We start from the raw sequence: 20,715 nt of genomic DNA on the forward strand, positions 1-20,715 counted from the left end.
GGCAACGCTCAGGTGTTTGAAGGCTGCTCTGTTGTCTTCCTCGTCATCAGCTGTCGCTCTCCCCACAGCACAGAGGAGCGAGTGGTGCCCGGTCCCACGGGCAGATTGATGTCAATCCAGCTGATGGAATCTGTCAGTTGGACTTCTCCGCTAGATCTGTAGAGTCCCATCTTCCGCCTCAGCCTTTCTTTCACCACTAGATGGTAGTGTTTGCACTCGTATTTGTGTTTGAGAGACCAGCTTTCACTAGGTTCCCCCCCCCCCCGCCCCTTACTGCCTTCAGAATAGCCACGCGATTGGACCAGCACTAGGGCTGCAATGGCAACGGTGGGGGCACCGGGAACCAGAGCATGGCCTGGCTTCTCATCGTGGGGGGGGGGGGGCAGTTCCCAGGCTGTGCCCCTCAAATAGATGCCGAAAGGGTGCCAGATTCATGGAACGTGTGTGTTTCAGAGAGCAGGGCTGGCTCAGACTTCTGGGCGGCCTTGGAGACGGTGCTGCTGACGGTCACCCACTTCTCCCCCCTCCCCCTGCCCCCCCCCCCCGGCTTGCCCACCCCCTTGCTTAGCTCTAGCTAAGTGGAAGCTGCTAATAAGTACATTCGTAAAACCATGTCCAAGCAGACGGGGGCTCCATTGAACCCCTTGTTCTGTTCACACAGCCGCTGTCCCTCAGGAGGCTCACAAGAAGTCATGAATGCATGAAGCAAGCAAATTAATTACACACGTCACTGTCAAGCTCCATAATTAACTTTACTTAACTTAGTTTCTATCTCTTCCTGTGGAGCTGGAAAAGGGACAGTGGAGGAATTTGCAAAATGTAGTCCACGCCTGACTGATTCAGTAATTAGTTGTGGATGCGTGGCTGTGTCGGGCCATTGTTCTAGCAGAGAATTAAAGGGAAGGGATCAGCTTTCAGAGATGATTAAAGAATTGCTCAAACAGAGCGCCATTTCTATAGCCTTGATGCAGCCAAATAGCAGGTGGTGGCTCTGTCCTGGTGTGGTGTCCTTGTCTGGTGTGGCCATCTCCCTTCCAGCTTGTGCGCTGTCCCTAGAAAAGCTTCGTGCCACCAGGATCCCAAGCCAGAAGAAGCCACCCCCACGCCCAATGACCGAATAATAAGGGCAAAAGGCAAAACAATCATGGCATCACACTGATCACGATCGCTGAATGAGGATGCCAGCAACACAGAGATGTTGGGCAGCAATGCGATTTACTTCGGTTCTCATCCCATGATGGGAATGGAAATACAGAGTGTTTCTACGCTTTTTTACATGGCTTGGAAGGATCGCCAGCTTTGTGCAGCTTGTACAGGTTTTGGGGTCAACAACTGCCGTGCATCCAGGGACATGTACAACACCACCGTATCTAAAAAAAAAAAAAAAACCACACACACACACACAGGCATGGGAAAATCAAGGTTCATCTTAACTTGCAGAGATCTTCTAAGGAGCTCAAAATTTATCTCAGCAAAGCTTTGAAAAATCTTGCTGATACGCCCACCATTCTCAAACTGGAAAGATCAGAATAAGCCTCGGAGGCTAACACATTAATTGCAGCATTCCTGACATTTGGCCTGTTAAAGAAGGCCAAAACTTAAGATGTGCCACTATCTATAAAATTATCTTTTCACAAGGAACTATGACATGTTTGCATCCACTTCTGTGCTTTCAGCATAGTAATGAGAGTAATTAAAAGACCAGTCATTTCCAAGACCATATTAACCCCTCTGCCCCTCCAGTACAGGTACAGCATATAATGCTAAAGCTGAAGGCATGATGGTTGGTGAAACTTCTGTCTTGTTTACAGGGGAACAAGCTAAGCAAGAGGCTGAGTGAGGCAGGACTGCAGACCTGCAATTTAGCATGCCGATTCCTCATTGCAATGCGGCCAGAAGTTCCCGTCTTCAGAAAAGATTGTGGCTTCTTTTGCAAATGTGCCATCGAAACTATGACTATCAGAACTGTCAAAGCTAGAACCTCCGTTGGAGTCTTTTTCCTTACCTGGTACAGCAGGTCATTTCATATCTAGCGCACCGACACTGCATGCATTTGGCCGTATTCCAGGTGGAACCAAAAGGGTGCTTGCTTCCATCATATTTATCCACACATCCTTTGGCTTTATGTGAGAGTTTTTCTAGGGAGAAAGGTCATCATTTGGATTTACCTGCACCGGTGCCAAAATCGGCAAAAGTGCCTCAGCCCTGATAACCACGTAAGGAGTGTGGTGTGTGTTTGGGGCATTTTGGAGGTTGTGGGGGGTTTTCCGGCTCCCCTCCTGTGCCTTTCACTGCCTCGTGCATGAGATGCAGAGATTTAGCATCCATCTTGGCAAAAATACGCACCTCCCTCCTTCCCTCCTGGCCCCCTGGAATGCCCCTCCATGCTGGCTGGTTAGAGGGAGGGCACTCGAAAGCTGAGCCCCGACTCGGGCCTTGGATGTGTGCGCCAAGGCCAGGGCTGGGATCCAAGCTGTCCAGTGGCCCTCCGGACAGCTTTCAGTTGCCCAGCTGGACCACTTCAGCGCTCCGTGTTCCAGTTTGCTCCCATTATGGAGCCACGTGAAGGATGGAGATACATTTGCTCATCTGATCATGCTTTGCAAGCTTCAAAAGCAATTGCAGTTTTATGAGGATGCAAAATAATATCACTAAAACGACGATGAAAAGGATGGAATTAGAGAGTCAAGTGTTTTGGTCCCGTTTACATTTCATGAGACCTTTGTAACCTAGTGGAAGTCGGGCAATAATTTCTGTGAGCTTATTCTGAGTTCCTGGGAAGGTCTCAGAACTTTCCAGGAAGGGAGGTGAGGAAACCAAACATTTGATGAAAAGGTCTCTGTCTTTAAACAAGAGCAAGGCAGAGCATTCTGTAGAAACATAGAAACAGCGCGAGTCAGAAGGGGCCTCCCAGGCCATCTAGTCTGACCTCCAGCCCCATGACATGCCCACCATGTGCATGTCCAGCCTATCTTTGAACTATCTATGCCTATCTATGTCGTGAGCGGAGCTGGATGGGGCTGGGGGTCAGACTGGATGGCCAGGGAGGCCCCTTCTGACTCGCGCTGTTTCTGTGATGCTTGTATGTTTAAACACCTCTTCCAGGACGGCTCTGGGAACGCGCCTCAATAACCTACTGCAGCATTCAGCTGTCAGATGTTGTTGAAACACAAACAACTGCATTGTGGCTACCCAGTGACACAACCCATAAAGAAAGTCAGTGGTTGGATGCTGGCTTGTGGACTGTGGCTAACCAGGTTTAGACTATCCATCTTTCAACAACAGGCTGTGGTTCAACAGGAGCCCACATGCCACCTGTGCGCATCCCTCTGTCTAACGAAGGCATCTCAGCGCCTGCCCCAGACGACCGTGTCCAGGATTCTTCAGCCGCAGCCATAGCAGGTGAACCAGCCGAATGAACCGGGCCCACGCCTGCACCCCTAAGTCACCCACAGATTCTTTTCTGGCACTAAATAATGAATAGCTTTGACGTTACCAGAGAAGCAGGCGCCTTCACACAAGGCCAGGAGGAGACCGGCAATTGCCAGGGAGAGCAGGACTTTCTGAAATGGAAGCAAAATGGAGAAAAATCAGCCTGTACCTACCTATATAATACTCAACAATTTTAAGAATGGAAGCACTGAATGAGTCATGTCGGGAACTTTGCCTTCTTTGTATATTTAATGCCTGCAACCAGATCTCACCCAGTAGCCATGAAGAGTGCTGAAGTTCTATAAGAAGCCATTTTCTCCTCCCAAATTGGAGAGATGCTTAAACATGCATGACAGGGCTATGCTGAACAGCCTACAGGGTTTCAGATTCACCTGCCTGAATCCAGCACTTGTAGCTGTTAGCTCAGCAGCCAACATGCTATAGAAGATTCATGGACATTCAAACTGCTCAGAAGTACAAAACCTGCCAGTACATGCAGCCCAGGGAAAGGTTCCAGCTGTTGGCTGCAATGCAGAATTCATCCCTACTGAGGCTGATAATTTTGGGGCTCATATTGCTATAAAAATCATCCTATGGAGTAATCAAACAATTCGGCCCCAAGGAGGGTGAATTCTGCACCAACAAATGATGTTGAATCGCCATGTGGGGTTCGCACATGAGTCTTCTTGGTAAGACCCATCCTTGGGAAGGATAGGAAAAGTTGGGTGATCCAAGAATCAAAGGACTTCAGCATCTGAGGCAATTTTTCCTCCTGATTTTTAATGCCTTTGACAGCTGTTCCCAATTTTTGTCCTAATTCCAATTCAATAAGCACAGTTACTTGTTCTTAGTTAATTATTATTTCCTATCTTGAAAGGGTAAGTGCTGCCTAGTATTCAGCTTACCATCTTGCTTTTTCAATCCGTGGATGGAAATCCCTTTTTGGTGGAAAAAAAAACTGCAAAGGTAAGAGGAGGCTGTTTGTTTTAGTTGAGTCCTCAGGAATCAACTGCCTCTTTTTATACTCTTGAGAAGGAAGAGGGGCAAAACTGAGAACACACACGCCCTGACTCAGTACTTGAAATTAATTTATTGCTGAGATTCCAAGAAACATTTGCCAGAAGGAAAGAATTTGCTCCTGATTAAATCAGCATTTTTGCCTAGAATATATCTGATAGACCAGTAATGTCTTGTCACCTGCCTTTCTTTTTTAACCAGAACACACTGAAACCATAACAGGAATAGCTTGTAAAACTTCACCCGGTGGGGTCATCATGTTGTCCAGTATGGCTCAAGGCAGGCCGGCTGTTGTCCTGTATCTTAATTATATGGATCAGGAAAGGGTCCTTAGACAAGAGGAAGTCCGTCTCAGACTACATCCCATGGAATTTACTGCCGTAGGCTATGAATTTGCTTTCACAACCAGCATCTCGTAATGCAAAGGAAAGTTGACCTGGTGCCACCGGGAGCTTGTTGTGAAATAATCAGACTGCAGTCAAAGGAAATTCACACCTGGCGGGAAACTGAAGATCTGTACCTGGGCTGGTTCTGCAGGTGATGTTGCAAGTTTGCCACAGGGGAGCTGCCAAAGTGTTTACACCTGCCCACTATGGAGCAAAGTGCAGTTCTTACATAGGTTGCGATGAAGCAAGGGGTCCCACTGATGACTTGCAACGCTGAGATTTCTTGTTAAGAAATGGCAGAACAACATAATTTCTAGAAGAAACCAGTTTGCTAAACTTTATTTATAGCATTATTTATAGAGCTTTATTTATACCGTCTCTGTCAGGACAGCTGCCTAAGATTAGTCAGGAGCAGGAAACCCCCAGCCAGAAAGGTGAAGCTGAGGAAAAGCTAGAAGTCGAAACTGCAGGGGGCAAGCCAGCCAAAGGAGTCTGCCAAAAGACACACCAGAACCAAAGAGTCAAATTACATTAAATGTATTTATTTCATTTGTATTCCACCCAATTGGCAAGGTTAATATGAGAATTAATCCGAGCAACCTCCTGCTACTTGATGCCCGGACAGGCATAGTACAGCTCTGAATATCAACAGGGCAACCATCACCTCCACACTGACTCGCCCTTGTCAATCATTGCCGCAGAACCTCGTTGGTGACCATCTGCCCAAGGGCCAAACTGTGTGCGTCTGTGCGGCTTGGTGCTGGAGCCCCTTCAGAGCAGGACTGGTCGCGAGGGCAGAGCCGGGGAAGCGGAGCAGGAAGGCAGCCGGACGTGCTCAGCAGGTCCTGGCCCCAGGCTGACCACGTGCCTTTGGGCAACTTTAAACAATGACTCTTTAAATCTAAGGCCTAGAAGTCTGTATAAAACATGATATTTTTTAATATGATGCAAGTTATGTTTTGTGGTGAAGCTTCAAATATGCTTCTAATTCAGACAAAAAAGTATCTTTGTCATTTCCGTTAACACTTTCTTTTTGTTCAAAAGCAAAATTGAATTTGCCTAAAACCCTTCCTGCGATATGCTGTGTTCAAAGACTATTGATCAATCATGGACAGTCCACTGCCAGACCAATGCTTTCTAAAACCAGGAAAGGAGAGGATTTGAGGGCACTCCGCAGTGGCAGCATCCACCAGGGTAGCACATCGGACCGTCCTCCAAGGAGACGCCACGATCGGCCTCCAGATGCGGCAGACTCCCCATGCCGCTCCCTCCCACTCAGGTGGGCCAGAGCTGCTGCCCCGGCGTGAGTCCAGGGCCCTTCTCCGCTTTCTGCCTACCTGGAGCAGCAGGACATTCCCCTCCTGTGACAGGAACATCTCAGGCAACCAGGCGAGGTCCACGTGGCTCCGAATGGGGACTTCTCCCCATCAGATGGGCCAGTGCAGTAGGGGGCAGCCTCTGGCACACCTAGGGGGACAACCGCCATCAGGTGCATGCGAGATCATTGCAGAACATGGTCTGGGAACCAGAACTGTCCTTCAGCCAGGAGGAGCCTAGGCTGGTTGACAGTGATAAAGGAACAAACCGGTCTCTACCTGCAGATTCACGATGTGAAAGGCACAGGAGAAAAGGACAGGGGCTCGGGATGGAGGAAGGGACAGAAGCACCAGATGCGTGGATTCACACCTGAGCACTGGGTGGAGATGAAAGCAAGCCTAGTGGAAGGCTATGGGCTTCTCTTCCCTGCAGGGGTGGCGGGGAGCAGGAGAGGGAGGCATCCCGCAGCACGGAGGCTTCCGCCTGCGGCTTCTCTCCCTCTGGGAAGAGCCAGCTGGCCTGCCCGCCCAGCGCAAAGGCCATGCAAGGCAAGGCGGCCAGCAGGGCCTCCTTTGCCCTCCCAGCAGCCTGCAACCGGCTGCGGGCAGAGCCTCTTTGGCTCCACTGGGTTGGGAGCCCAACAGCCGGAGCTGCTTTTCCCACATGGGCTGCTGGATCACCCGGAGAGCGTGGGGGTGAGGCCGCTGAAGCGGATCTGGGAGGCCCAGCTCCGGGGCCCACTCAGCTCCAAGCCTCACGGGGGGATGGGGGGGGGGCGCTCACTGCCTCTCTGCCTGATCTACCTCACAGGGCTGTTGTGAGGATAAGGGGGAGAGGGAGAGAGGGATTCTGAAAACTTTCTTGAGTTCCTCAAAGTAAAAATGCTGGGCTTGTAATATAATGAACAAAGAAATGGCGAAATTTCCAAAGCTGGCATCATAGAATTGTTGCGAGTCTCTGGTTTCCCAAGCACAATTTAACTCTGTGCCCAAATTAGCTGATGGTCTGGTAGAATTGCCATGGACCCTGATTACTTCGGGCTGCACCAAAAAACAGGCTTCATGGCACAAGCTGAAGGTGAGGCAGAAGGCGGCCAAAGTCCAGAGGAGTTTCTGAAAAAGGTGAGGGAGGGGCACCATAATGGGGTCACATTTAGTACACTTGCAATCACGCTGTCCATAAAGCCTGAATCGGGGAAGTCTTCTGGCCACCTTACAAGAACCGTGAATCGGTCCACTCTCCCCCTCAAGGTCAAAGCGTGCAGTGTAAACCGTATCCGTCCAATCCAATGAGGAGGAGGAAATGAGCGCCGTAGATCTAAGAACACAGCCTGGCCGGCGAGGGCAAGTCGGAGGGTTTCTGCGCAAAGGGGGAACGGCAGGTGTGGAGCTTTATCCCGGTACAGGCTCTTCTTCCGAGAGCAATGACAAAATTACGGGTTCCTTGAAGGGTAGTTTGATGTTTACCGTGACAGGACACTGGATTAGTCAAGCACTCATCAGTGGCCACAAGGAGAGCACGGGAAATTTGTTATTTAAAAAAGGGGTTATCCTCCCAGTAATGAGGTGTCCAGAACTGAGCACAATACTCCAGTTGCGCGTGCACCAGAGTCGTATGGCGTGGCAGCAATGCCCCTCTCGATCTAGAAGCCACGTTTCTGGCTATGCAGCCAAGGGTGACGCTCACCCTCTTGGCCACCGCATCCCACGGCCGGCTCATGCTCAGCCTGCAGTCGACCAGCGAAGCTGTGCCCGAGGCATCACCACCCCCATGGACAATGTTTCTGCGCCGCATCTGGAATATCGTGCTTAGGTTAGGACCCCTCGTTAGAGGAAGGACAGAGCCTCTCCGTCTGCTCTAGTGGGGATAAGAGGGAGAGGGAGAGCAGGATTCTGAATACTCCCTTGAGTTCCTCGAAGCGAAAACAGCAGGCTAGCAATATAATAAACAAATAAATGGTGAAATTTTGCAAAAGAAAAACATAGGACTGAAGACAGCAATCGCAGGGCAAGCATATCAAGCGTCTGAATGTGTGTAGGGCCAGCCAAGTATCTCAGAACAATGCACAAAGTTTAACGACAACAGACTGAGTATCCCAATGCTGAAGGAGCTGTCAGCTGCTCGGTGCCTTGGCTTCGAGGGGAGGCACTTTGCTTCGCCTTTGCATGTCCTCCAAGCCATCTCTTAGCTGCCGGAAGGACACGGAGCAGGCGAGGTGCGGAACCTGCTCCCAGGCCGGGAGGGCATCGCTTCCGCTGGCTCTGCTCCCCAGACTTTCTTGGGGCTGAGTGCACCTCCCTGCCCGCCGGGAAGCCAGCGCCACACGACGGCTGCACAAGCACAGTCCCTCGCTCGTGCAGGCCACTTGCAGGACACGGAGGGAGGCTGCCGGTCGCTCCACCAGGCTCAGCCTTTACAGGCCTCGAATCCACTCGGCTCTTCTGCGAGAGGGCTCCACGCAAGCGGAAGTCCGTGATCCGAAGAGGGACGGATTCCATGCAGGGCCATCATAATGCTAGCATGCAGAATCCAGGTGGGCTGAGCATGCACCTTCTTCCAAGAGACTGGCGGGTAGGTGAAGGAGCACAACTCCAGCACAACATCGATCCGTGTAATCACCTCCCCCAAAGAGGGAAGCATGAACGTGTGCTTAAAAAGAGCTGGTTTTGCACGGGCAGGATCCGGAGGACGTGGGCACGTTCCTCCAAGGAGACCCCATGCTGACCCTCAATCCAGTGTGGACATGGGTCTATGCCACTGACTGGTCCCAACGAGATTGGGTGGCATCCCCAAGACCTCCAGGAGGGAGCCCTCCCAGGGAGGACAGAGGCTGAGCCTGGGGCTTGCTGCTGCACGAGAATGTGTCCTGCCAGCGCTGGGCCAAGGCCGTTCCCTCTGAGTCCGGCCCTGGGTGCAAGCGCAGACTCATGGCGATGTCGTCCCAATGGAAGTCAGGTGTGTGCTGCTGAGACCCTCTTTCCCAAGCACAAAGCGGCGCCTTGCCCAAATCCCTTGCCGTTGGGCCACATTACCATTGACTCGGATTATTTCGGACAGCTCCGAAAAGCAAGCTCCACGGCACAAGCGGGAGGCGAGGCACAAGACGGCCACACTCCAGGGAGCCTCCTCGAGCAGAAGGAGAAGGTCCGTCGTCATGGTGGCCGCCCCTTATTGCATTTTCATTCACACTGTTGTACATCGCGAATCAAGGGAATCTTCTGGAAGCTGACGGGACTGAGGATGGCTCCAAGCTACTCATCACATTGCGAGCGAAACGTACATTCTAAACAGCATCAGAGCAATCCAGGAAAATGGGGGAAATTCGAGCAATAGACCTATGAACACACCCCGGCTGCTGAGCGCAAGGCTGGGTCCCCAAACTGGCTTTTCGAGCAAAGGGGGATTGGCGGAAGTGGATCTTCCTCCCGTGAAAGGCTGCTCGTCAAAGCACTATGATTAAATTACTGGACCCTTAACAGGATACTTTGATATTTACTTTCACAGGAGACTTGTTTGTCAAGCATTCATCAGGGGCTGTGGAGAAAGTACCGGGAATTTTTTTCAAAGGTTTTATGTGGCATTTTTTCGGGTCTCTCACTGAGACGATGAATAGCTGCGATTTCTGCCGCTTCCCATTGACTAGCTCTCATTCAAAATGGTTACAAGCAAGTGTGAATCTACAGAAAGACAAAATTATAGCCCTCAATTAAACCTGGGCAGCCAATCCTGGACCGATGGGTAGAGGTTCTGCTTGGAGCACTTTTGGAGGGTGTTTTCTGGCAGTGGGCCATGGAGGAACAGCAACGACGGCCCCAATCCCTGTGTTTGGGACACACACTGCAGATGATCAGGGCACTGGCCAGGAGGGGCTTGGCCCCAGGAGGGAACGTGGAGCCTCTGCCTGTGACCGCCCCGTTCTCTCGTAGTGCGAATGCGCACGGGGACTCTGACACGGAAGACCTTTCCCAGGGAACGGACCGGGAGCAGCTGGGCACATGGGCAGACCGCCTGGGAATAGCACCTCTCCCGCCGGCACCTGCTGCATCGGGGGTTGACTCCTGGGGCCATGGGCAAATGTGACTCACACGGGGCCCCGATGCAGCCCCGGGAAGTCCATGGAGGCCACACCTGTCCCAGCTCCCCCTCTTGTCCTCAGTTACTAAGCACCAGTGGCTTCCCAGGGCTGCCTTATCACTTCCCCACTCCAAAAATTAAAACGCCTCTCCTAAACCTCACTCGCTTTCACCCGAACTCGTGAGTTTGCAGTGGCCACGTGTGTTCTGGCAGCAAACGGGAACGCCACTCTCGAATAAAGAGGTGGTTAAACTTAAGAGCAAACAATCAAGACAAAACAATGCTGCGGGTCAGACTAGATGGCCTGGGAGGCTCCTTCTGCCTCGCAATGTTTCTATGTTGCTAATGCAACTCTAAGAAGTGATACGTAAGGTGGGGGGAAGTTAGCTTGCCCAGACATTGCTAGGGGCTCTGGTGTGACAGCATCTCTGAGGCTGAGTCATGCGTCTCCGATTTGGATTGAAGAGAACTGGGGGTCACCTGTCCGCATGCAGGCATCTCATTTCAAGCCCCTCGAGTCTTGAATTCGGCTGGGGCATCTCTTGACAGTCCAGGCCTTTCCTTCCTCCCAGGAATAAGGAGACATGCTGAGCCATCTTGGCAAATCCCATTGAACCTGATTTCCTCACCCCTAATGCAGGCATTCCAAATTGGCTATTTTTCAGTGGCTGATCTCCACACACACCTACTTTTTGCATTATCTAAAACTGAGAATATTATTATTTTAAAATGGAATAAATGTTCTTGCTGTTGTAATACATCACCTCATAAATGGAAATTATTCTTTCACAGCCCTCAGTGCAAACAATCAGTTGATGGGCCCAGTTAATCCATTTCATTTGTACATCAAACAGATCTGGACTAATTCCCCTAGAAACACTTATTTTACTTTCTGATGTCGGATCCTTGTTCTGTAGAATTTAAGTGATCAGGCCCCTTGTCCCTGACCTGTACCCCAGCCATGTCATGCTTTAGAGTCTAAAACCAGCACTGAGAATTGGACCAGCACCAGAAACATTCAGGCAGCCAATGCAACCAGGCCAGAACCAGTCTTACATGTTTGGACCTTTGGATCTCAGTTATTAATCTAGTTGCCACATTCTGCAGAAGCAGCCATTTCTGAACTGCCTTCAAGGACAGCCCCATGTAGAGGACATTGCAGTAATCTAGTTGAGAGACTACCAGAGTGTTCATTGCTGATGTCAGGCTATTCCTATGCAGACAGGGGCACAGCTTGGCCACCAGCTGATGGTGGCAGAAGGCCATGAGACAAAGCCTTAGTTCCCTGGGTAAAGGAAAAACTTTTGCTGGCCATTTCCAAAGCCTTGGTTGGCTCCTGGCAGCTGCATAGCAGCTATCATGTGCTGCTAAGAATGAAATTCTCATGCATCCCCATGTGGGTGAAGATGAGCACAGCACTGGCTTCAGTTCTTGGGGAACTGTTACTGGGAGGGGCTGTCGAAGCTGGTGGAAATGCTGTTTGCTTCTCGTATTGGCACCTTCGTTTCACAGGCCGTCAGTTAGCAAATCGCAATCAGAGCCCGGGCCAGAGGCAAGTATTGCGTAACACGCACCAGCAAGAGGCCGCTGTACCCGCAGGGACTGCCTCTTGGAGCACAGCCCACCTCTTTCGTAAGCCAGGGAGAACCTGCTCTTCTGTAGCGCAATATGGCTCATGCTCATCTCCAGACAGAGTCACCCAGGAAAGAACCTTAGGATGGACAGATAGTTCAGATGAGATTGGCAGCTGGAGCTCTGCTGGAAAAGTGGCTGTGTCCTCAAAAGTCCTCTCTTTTTGGCAATCCACACATGGCTGCACTACTGGTCACACTTGGAAGAACTTCACTGATGTCTGTGGGACTTTATATCACAATGAGATCACAGAAGGGCAGAGTTAGAAGGGGCCATGAAGGCCATCTTGTCCAGCCCCTGCTGTTGCAGGACACCACGTCGCACCCTCCCACTCAGAGGGCTGCCCAGTTTCTTCTTGAATGTGCCCAGTGTGGGAGAGCCCCCCACCTCTCCAGGCAGCCGGTCCCACTGTCGTGTTGCTCTGGCAGTGAGGAAGCTTTTCCTGATGTCCAGCCTGAATCGGGGTTGCCACAATGATTATTCCCTGCCCTGCACTCTGGCATCAGTGAGAAGAGAGCCTGACCTTCCTCTTGTGACAGCCTCTGAGGTACTTCTAGAGGGATACCATGTCCCCCCTTAGTCTTCTCTCCTCAAGGCTGCACATGCCCAGTTCTCTCTGTCTCTCCTCACAGGGCAGTGCTTCCAAACCCTGGGTCTGTCCTCTGGGTAGAGGTTCAATTAACTCCTCCCTGGGTTCATGAGTGAGGACATAACTCACTCATGAGTTATGAGTTATGACTCACTCATGAGCTCACGCCCCATCGGTGCGGGTGCTCAAGGACGGGCTGGACATGCATGTGGTAAGTATGTCGTGAGCGGAGCCGGCTGGTGCCGGAGGTCAAACTAGATGGCCCAGGAGACCCCTTCTGCCTCGCTCTGTTTCTATGTTTCTATAACAGGGCTTAGATTGGGGCGGTCTCCACCACCATCATGCCTGGCAGAGCTTTTCCACTCATGGGGAGGGAATGCTAAATGATCCCTGCTCTTCTGTGCTGAAAATGTGGGCAGCTGGGGACACAGAGCCCTTGGAGCGAGGGTCTGCACATATGAACAGCTCCTAGTGATGCACACAGTTCCTGGCTGGACCCCCACATTGCTGTTTCCTGAGTGGCTGAGAGAGTTCTAACCGCGCCTTTATGTGGTGTTTTCCAAAAGTGGGTTTTGGGGGACGGCATGTGTCCAATAGCAGCTGCCAGTGGGAGCACAGAGCCTCAATTGGGTACCAACATCCCAGCAATATTTTAAGGAAAAAATGGAAACCAGAGCCTGTTTGCTGTATTTAAACTATTTTGGTGCTTCAATTCGCAATGTTCTACACGTCACTACATTTTTGTAAAAGTAGAGCAGTAATTTAAGAAAATGTTCCAAATTATTGGTAAGACTGATCTAGCAGACTGTGGCACATGGGCCCCCCGTCCTCCCAAAATTGTCCATCTATCTCCAGTCACCATCCAAACCTAAATGAGCTCAGATTTAACAAGAATGCTGCATTCTGGTTCCACAGACTATATTCTGGGACTTACTTACTCTCTATTATTGTTGAGAATTCTTTGTTTTTTATAACAACAACAACTAAATATGCAGGATCAACTTTTGTATAAAGCTTTCCATCAAGGCCACCCTTCCACTTCTATTTGCTGGAAGTGTTCATGGGAAAGTGACTGGGCCCCCTGTGAAATGTTGGAGGGTTTGCAGTGGAAACAAAGATGCCAAGAAAAGATGAGAGACATGGAGAGATGCATGAGGGACTGATTTATTCATGTTCTCATCCATGGAGGGATTGGAATGAGTTTTCATAGGTTAGAAACATGGTTTTGAAGGGTCATCAATCTTATAGAGCCTATACTGACATGTTCCTTCATCCATCACAGCTATGCATCCTTCAGCACTTACAAGACCACCATATCTAAAAAGAAGAAGGAGAAAGCATCAGCCAGGGTCTATCTTAGCTTGCAATCATCTTTGGTTCATCTTAGCTGCAAAGATCTGTGATGTAAACTTGTAAATATCTACCATTCCTCTACCCAGGGCTATCGAAACTACACTGGTAGATGAGCTACCTTGCAAAACGCTCACCTTGATTCAGGAAACCAACCTTGCATGGGGAATCTTTGGGTGGACAGACATAGGAAAATTCTTTTTAGCTGCTCCATATCTCAGCAGAAGAGTCTCCAAACAAGCAAGCTTGTCTTACCACATGTTGAAGTAAATAGAGAGGGGACAGGTGCCTCTGCGAAATCAATAACTGCTGAGTTCAACACTTTCCAACCGCACCACTGAGTTCCTTGGTACATAGGACTGCGGGCTTATCTTTCTTGTATAGGTGCACAACAAACAGTAGAGTTTTGGATTCTGTCTTAGTAAGAGATTAGAAGAACCAGGACAACCCCCAGTTGCTTCCTCAGTGCTGAATATCTGGAAAACCTGGTGCTGGGACTCGGGCCCAGCCACCTGGAAGCAGCCCCCACTGATCTGGCTCTCCAACCCCAGCAGGTGGCAACCTTGTCTGCTGGCTGTGTGCTGGGAGAGATCCCCTTCTGGATCCTGACCCATCACTGGTTCAGGTCTTCCAAAGCAGATGTTTGGCACTGAAAAGAGCCCTGAACCAACAGGTCTGTGTCCTCCCACTGCCAGGTGAAAGACTGGGGCTTATCCTTTGCTTTGAAGAGTGCAACACAAGGAATATTTGCATAAAAACGCAGAGTTATCTTCAGAACCGTCCACCTGTGGATCTCTCCATATGGCATGGCAATGAGAATCGGAATCTCGGTATGCCTTGAGAAGTTGGATCGTCGCCTTCCAAGTCTCCCTTGGCCTGTCCAACCAAAGGGAAAGGAAGGCCGCTCTGGCTTTTTGTCAGAGATCTTCAAAGAACGTAATGAACTCCTAGGCAACAGGGTGATTTTGCCTACCTAACGCAGCAGCTCATTTCCTTTTTGGTACACTCGCATTGCATGCACTCCAAGGTATTCCAGACTGCACCAAAAGGATACTTTGTTCCCGTATATGTATCGACACACCCATCGGGCTTCACCAGTTCCCCTGGAAAGAACAGCTCCTATCAGTTTCATATGCAGATGGACCCATAAAATCTCCAAATGATAATGCTACCTTGGGCCTTGTTTAGACCTTGCAGTGTCCCACAATCCTTTGCCTGATCAGTAGGTTCATTTCCCTAGACAACTGCAAACATTCAACTGAATTGGGTGACGGGATTACATAAAGCTCCTCATTTATGAAGTTGGGCTTCTACATGGGGCCCGCCTAACCAGATGCCTTTTAGATGATTTAGATGCATAACAATTTCATGTCTGCTCAAAATATAGATGAAGATGCCCTATTTGCAACCCCCAAATGTGAGTACAAATATGATGACATTTTAAATGTTTCACATTCTTGACCCTTATAAATGGCCCAAAAAGGCAAGGCACATAATAAAATGCCCCAGTATCTAAACTTAATTTGCTGTATATTCTCCCCATCAAGAAAAGACCATGATCTTAGTTTACTAAATTTAGCTGGTAGCAAATTATCTCTACAGTAACTCCTGGAACTGTGTGATACATGCTTAAGACACTGTTTAAGATAAATGTGTAAGATATTTTGGATACTGATACAAGAACCGTAACATCTGCACAGAGTGAAAGTGGAGGTTTAGTTATGGAATTCTAGTGCTAAACAGTTCCCAGTCAAATTGTTTGGATCAAGATTAAATATGGGGGCTAATATATATCTCTGATGAACCCCATTGGTGCCAAAATAGGTTTTTTCAAATTGGACCACACCTTCCTTGTAGTGTAATTCACTGAAAAAGGCATTTAATAAGATAGAGTGGTCTTTTATCAATGGAGGAAGAACTTAAGTTGTCCCACAGTTTGTTCCTCAAAATTGAGTCAAAGACCGATTTCAGAGCAATTACAGTGGTACCTTGGCTCACGAACTTAATTCATTCCACAACTCTGGTCGTGACCCAAATTGGTCATGAGCCAAGTCAAATTTCCCCATAAGGTTCAATGTAAAAAAAAGGTTAATCCATTCTGTAACTATTTTTTATCACAAAAATTTGAAGCAAAGTGACAAAGAACAATAAAGATTGCAGCCATCTCCCCCCCGCCCCAAGCATGATCACGGCCATCTCCCCCCACCCCCTGAGCATGACTGCGATTGCGATTGCACCCATGCAGGGAAGACAGGCGCAATTGTGATTATCACCTGATGCAGAGTTCACGACCTGAGGCAAATGTTTTCTGAAATTTCTGTTTGTGACCCTATTTGGTCATGAACAGAGGCATTTGTGAGCTGAGGTACCACTGTATTTCTGAAACTTCATGGAGTTTTCTGCCAAGAGAGTTAGATCTAGAAAATCATCAAGAGTTCATCTACCTTTCCCAACATCTGCCTGCTCAATCCCAAAACATTTTCATCTCTACCTAAGTAGCAAGCCTCAAGCTGAGATAGCTAGCATACAACTTTCCCACTATTGACACTAAACTCAATCCAGTTTGATGGCTCAAATCACCCTTTAAAAAAAGTTGGATCACAATTAACTAAGCCATGGTTAACCTGGTGTTATTCATATGTATGAGATGATGTGCTAAAAAAGTACCAGCAGTCTCTATTGGTCTTCAGAACTTCAGAAGTTGCTGGGTTCTTTTCTGTCTGAAGATAGGTAATCGGAGTACATATATCTGACTGGATTATCAGATCTCATTCTGACAAATAATTTGAATCCAGGAAAGATAAATTTTCAGAGGAATGATCCCTCCACAAACAATGTAAAGAAATAAGAATCCCAAATGCAGCAAGGATGCTGCAACTCACTGATCCTGAAAAAGCACCATTATTATTTAATAAGGAATCATCAGGTGCTTTCCACCCTCTTTGCACTGACTGTTTCTTCCTTTGTACCGGCAATATTTTGTTTTTTAAACAACTTGGGAATGTTCTTTTGCAGAGTATCACTTAGGACAGTTTGTTCTGAGATTAAGGCAGAGTTTAACGCAGAGACTTTTATGGGTTATTTACTAAAAACAGATAAGATTTCAGTAAGTCCTAGAAGGTTTTCACCTACAGAGGGACTTGGTCACTTCCAAGCCTATGTTCTACCAAAACCGGATTGGGGAGGGAATGAGAGCTCAACGTGTAATCAACAACAGTGCTTCCATGCATAAAGTGAAAGTAAATTTTGCACAGATTTCAAAAATCTGCTTCCATTAAATATTGAGAGGCTAATACAGCCCACCAGTTGTGTAAAGCCTCTGCCAATTAACCATCAGGTCTTTCAAACTTCTACTATAATTGAAGATGTTTTTCTCAGTATCATACATTGTTACTGGGGCCAATTTTAGCATTAAAATCACCAATGAAAAGTATATAAACTCTAGGAACTATGTATTCTAGATCTATTATATAATTAGCTCTTACTCTGGTTTGTGCATTTTCTAGGGGAAAATTGGAGGAATGTAAACATTAATAAACAAGAAGGACTTCGAGCTAAACTCAAGCAATCTAGCAACTGCAGTTTTGTCAGATGGGATCCAAGTATTTTGGGTCACCCCTGGGGCTATTCCTTCCATATTCCCTGTATAAGATTGTTCTGGTTCCAGCCAAAGAACCTGTTCTTTCGTTAGTGGCTCCATCTTCTCTGAGCACGAGAAGATGAACCTTCTGTATTTTCAGCCTGGGCAATTTTAGTTGCCAGATGTATTATTTTCCTTTAACTGAAGCTGAAATTTGTTCCATAAGTAACCTACAGTCCATCTACCATAACTATGACAGCTGGAGACTTCACTGGTGCTGAAGGGTAATACCATCCTTTATATGTTAATACACTTGATACAACAGCAGTGTGGACTGATTGCAGGGTTACGAGGAGAGGAAATGCCTGCCAAAGCATTTAGGGCTGCTTCCAGACACAAGGTCCCCATTGCTACCAACCAGAAGGCATTCTGAAGCTACTCCAACTTTTCCTCCTTGATACAGGGCAACTGGGATGATAAGGCAGAAACGTGTGCTAGATGTACTTAGCTGATGTTCTCTCCAGAAATATCCTAGCTGTACTTAGCCAAAAGGATAAAAGGGGATAGGAAGGGAGAGGGCACCATGAATGCATTCGGACTATCAGGATGCCACCAGCACCTTTCTTAGCACTTTCCACGCTCTAAGTAATCACTTGCCAAAAGGAGCAGGAGGCTAAAATTACCATCTTTAAACTCTGCTTTGTGCTTGGAGTGAAGGCAGTATCCATGGCAAAAGGCCAGTGTTGAGAGGAGGACCATCAGGCTGAAGAGGACTTTCTTAAAGAGGCAGAAGAAATGCAAGTCAGCTCAGGAACCCTTAATTTGTCTTTGTTCATTAAAAGTGTTATCGCCTGTTGTTTTTAAAGAAAGAAAGACTTCAGTTCTGGGAAACACTTCCCCACCCCTTATGATCATGTACAGATTAATGTGGTTTGTTTCTTTAACATAAAATGCAAAACATTATAGTGTTCATTATATCTGTTTATATTCCACCTTTTCTCTCTACTAGGACCCAAGGCTGCAAAGGGACCAGCTCGTGGCACAGGCCATGAAATCCGTTTAGAACTGTGTGGAAGGCATTCTCTTCATTCCCTGGGAATTCCAGTGATGTGTTCCTGCGCTTTGCCATAACTCATACCCTTAAAAAATGTACTGCTCTTTTTTTGTTCTGTCTTCCTTCTTTTTGTTTTAGTAGTTTAGCCACAAATAGACCCAAGAACAGCCCTTTGGACAAAGAAGGATTTGGTAACATTTTTAAGAAATATATTATCTTCTTAACATAAACAGAATACAAAAAGAAGAAAAGTATATGTAAAATAAAGCAAAATAGAATAAAGTCGCCAAGGGATTTTAAACAAGTACAACCAATGTATTCAAGCCCACAAATTTGAAGAGACCATAAAGATGTTTCCATCATTCAGCACTCTATGAAAGTTCAGAAAAGTGGGAGTTGTTATTCTATACAGCAACAAATTTTCCAATTGCTTTTTATCAATTGTAAACTACTTTTTAAAGAACTCTCTTTTACATCCCATTAATTGTACTAAATATAATAGAATTTACATTTGTCATCAAATTCTTCATCCAGTCTTCTATTTACATAATTAGTTAATTTTGCCATCCCTGCATATTCTGACAGTTTATTTCTCCATTCTCCAATTGTTGGAGATTCTGATAATTCCCACTTAGAAGCGATTGTAATTCCTGCTGCAGTTGTTATATACAGGCTTGGTAACATTTGAAGCACCTTTTCTTCAATAAGGACACTACTACCTTTCCAGTATTTTTAGTAAATTCAAAACAAGCAAACGATTTTCCCAAAGAGAGAGAAAAAACGTACTCTGCTTACCATTCTTCTTTATCGATGCAAAGACAGCAACTTCTTCTTGGGGAAAGAATGGCCGCTGCAGCAAGTGTTCCTCGCTAACCAGTATGAGGACGTGATTTTCCAAATTTATAGAAATGCAGAAAAAAAAAATAAAAACGAGAACGCCCTGTTGCGTTTCTGCTCCGGGTGAATGCGTCCGCTCCAGGTGCATACACAAAGCCATGTGTGGGAAGGAAATATTTGCTTCAGATTGAGTCAGTATTTGTATGACGCAGAAATACCAGCGGTGAGTCTTACCACTTTTGCAAATACCTATAAAAAATTCACAAGGATAATGAGAGGAATTTGTGTAGGTGATTCTGTTGGGAGGGATAAGGCTTGCTGGGCGAAGTGCTAAGAATGGGGGCATGGCCCAGCGTTCCCCAACCCTCAACCCAAATGGCCTGAAAGGGAAGGATGATCAAAGGGTGACTGACAGAAGCCATGATTACAGTGCACAAGGCAAGGTCAACATTTCCAGCTTCAGCAGAGGACGAGTCCAAAGGGCCATTCTTGGGTCTATTTGTGGCTAAACTCCTAAAAGAGAAAGAGAGAGAGATCAGTGCATTTTTGAAGGGATGCGTTGTGGTGAAAAATGCACATAACTGATCTGTGTGGGCATCTCTGGGGGAGACAGATCCTTTTTCTCTACCCTCTTCAGTGATCCCTGCTCTTTCCAGCAATGAAAGAAAAATAGCCAGTAGCCAACAAGTATTTGAAATACGATCTCAAGTGCTTCCCCCTCTGTGGACTCCAGCTTGGACATCCAGCATTTCTCACGCCATGCAGAGGAATATTCCTCGTTGCAATGCTCTGAGCATCGCTTTGCTTGCATGGGCCCTGTTGCAACGGTCCTGTGGTTTGCCTCTCCTTTCTTGGGGGCTGGAATATACATTGAATGCTTCCAATCTGTGGCCCATTGCTTTGTTTCCCATATTTGCTGACATATTTTGTTAGGGCTTGGACTGATTCATTTTCTGCAGCTTGGAAGAGTCTAACCCTAACCCTTCTGCTCCAGGTGGATTATTGCTTTCAGAACGGCTCTCATTGCACTTTCTAACATCATAGAATTCTACTTTAAAAGATCTGTCATCCTTTCATCTCTTCTGTGTATTCTGTATATTCTTTCTGTTTTTCTGTATTTCTGTTTTTCTACCTTCTCTTTCTCTTCTTCTTGCCTGATAGTGTGTTTCCTTGTTTGTCTTTTAGCATCCCTAATATAGGTTTGAATTTCCCTTTGATTTCTAGGATCTTCTTGATAAGAGGTCCCTTGTTTTCCCTCTTTAGTTGCTCTCTCTCATTTTATTTTATTTTATCTTTGCACAATCATTGTAATGCTAGCATACAGACCAGAATAAAAATATAGAGGTGCAATGTGCCTTCAGATTTTAATTGAGAACAAAATAAGTGTGTTTCATCAACCAGAAGTCTGGGAAACACTAAATTAAATTCTCCTTTTGCAGTTATATCT

General features: G+C 47.3%; 3 protein-coding genes across 3 annotated transcripts in view; 1 reads left to right on the forward strand and 2 right to left on the reverse strand.

Moving 5' to 3' along the window:
* Nucleotides 1–19,199, forward strand: part of ARID5A (AT-rich interaction domain 5A) — a 46,771-nt gene extending 27,572 nt beyond the window's left edge. The window contains exon 5 of the transcript XR_006415446.1: nt 18,387–19,199. The gene's annotated coding sequence lies outside the window, so the exon portion shown is untranslated. The remainder of the gene's footprint in view (nt 1–18,386) is intronic.
* Nucleotides 634–9,308, reverse strand: LOC123027158. Its single transcript, XM_044437653.1, has 6 exons — nt 9,185–9,308; nt 7,369–7,511; nt 7,187–7,264; nt 3,497–3,563; nt 2,006–2,138; nt 634–1,370 (listed from the first exon to the last, which is right to left on the reverse strand). Exons 1-6 carry the CDS (start codon nt 9,306–9,308, stop codon nt 1,160–1,162), a joined length of 756 nt encoding a protein of 251 aa, XP_044293588.1. The 3' UTR covers nt 634–1,159.
* LOC123027098 (small serum protein 5-like) lies at nt 3,497–19,602 on the reverse strand. Its single transcript, XM_044437513.1, has 5 exons — nt 19,227–19,602; nt 18,061–18,154; nt 14,771–14,900; nt 13,386–13,764; nt 3,497–3,563 (listed from the first exon to the last, which is right to left on the reverse strand). The coding sequence occupies exons 1-4, from the start codon at nt 19,227–19,229 to the stop codon at nt 13,659–13,661; spliced, it is 333 nt and encodes a 110-aa protein (XP_044293448.1). The 5' UTR covers nt 19,230–19,602; the 3' UTR covers nt 3,497–3,563; nt 13,386–13,658.
* Between the last annotated feature and the right edge of the window lie 1,113 nt (nt 19,603–20,715).

The sequence above is a fragment of the Varanus komodoensis genome, unplaced genomic scaffold (genome assembly GCF_004798865.1).
Source record: "Varanus komodoensis strain SLA01 unplaced genomic scaffold, ASM479886v1 scaffold30, whole genome shotgun sequence".
Classification (NCBI taxonomy): domain Eukaryota; kingdom Metazoa; phylum Chordata; class Lepidosauria; order Squamata; family Varanidae; genus Varanus; species Varanus komodoensis.

Excerpts from the sequence above, each read along its gene's own strand:
- LOC123027158 (XM_044437653.1), bottom strand. The coding sequence starts at position 9,308 with ATGACGACGGACCTTCTCCTTCTGCTCGAGGAGGCTCCCTGGAGTGTG. Across the intron at positions 7,512-9,184 it reads CGAAATAATCCGAGTCAATG|AAACCCTCCGACTTGCCCTC; the intron begins GTAATGTGGCCC and ends CCCTTTGCGCAG. Across the intron at positions 7,265-7,368 it reads TGGACCGATTCACGGTTCTT|AAACTCCTCTGGACTTTGGC; the intron begins GTAAGGTGGCCA and ends CACCTTTTTCAG.
- LOC123027098 (XM_044437513.1), bottom strand. Across the intron at positions 14,901-18,060 it reads CAAAGCAGAGTTTAAAGATG|GGGAACTGGTGAAGCCCGAT; the intron begins GTAATTTTAGCC and ends TGTTCTTTCCAG. Across the intron at positions 13,765-14,770 it reads GAAATGAGCTGCTGCGTTAG|ATATGGTGGTCTTGTAAGTG; the intron begins GTAGGCAAAATC and ends TCTTCTTTTTAG.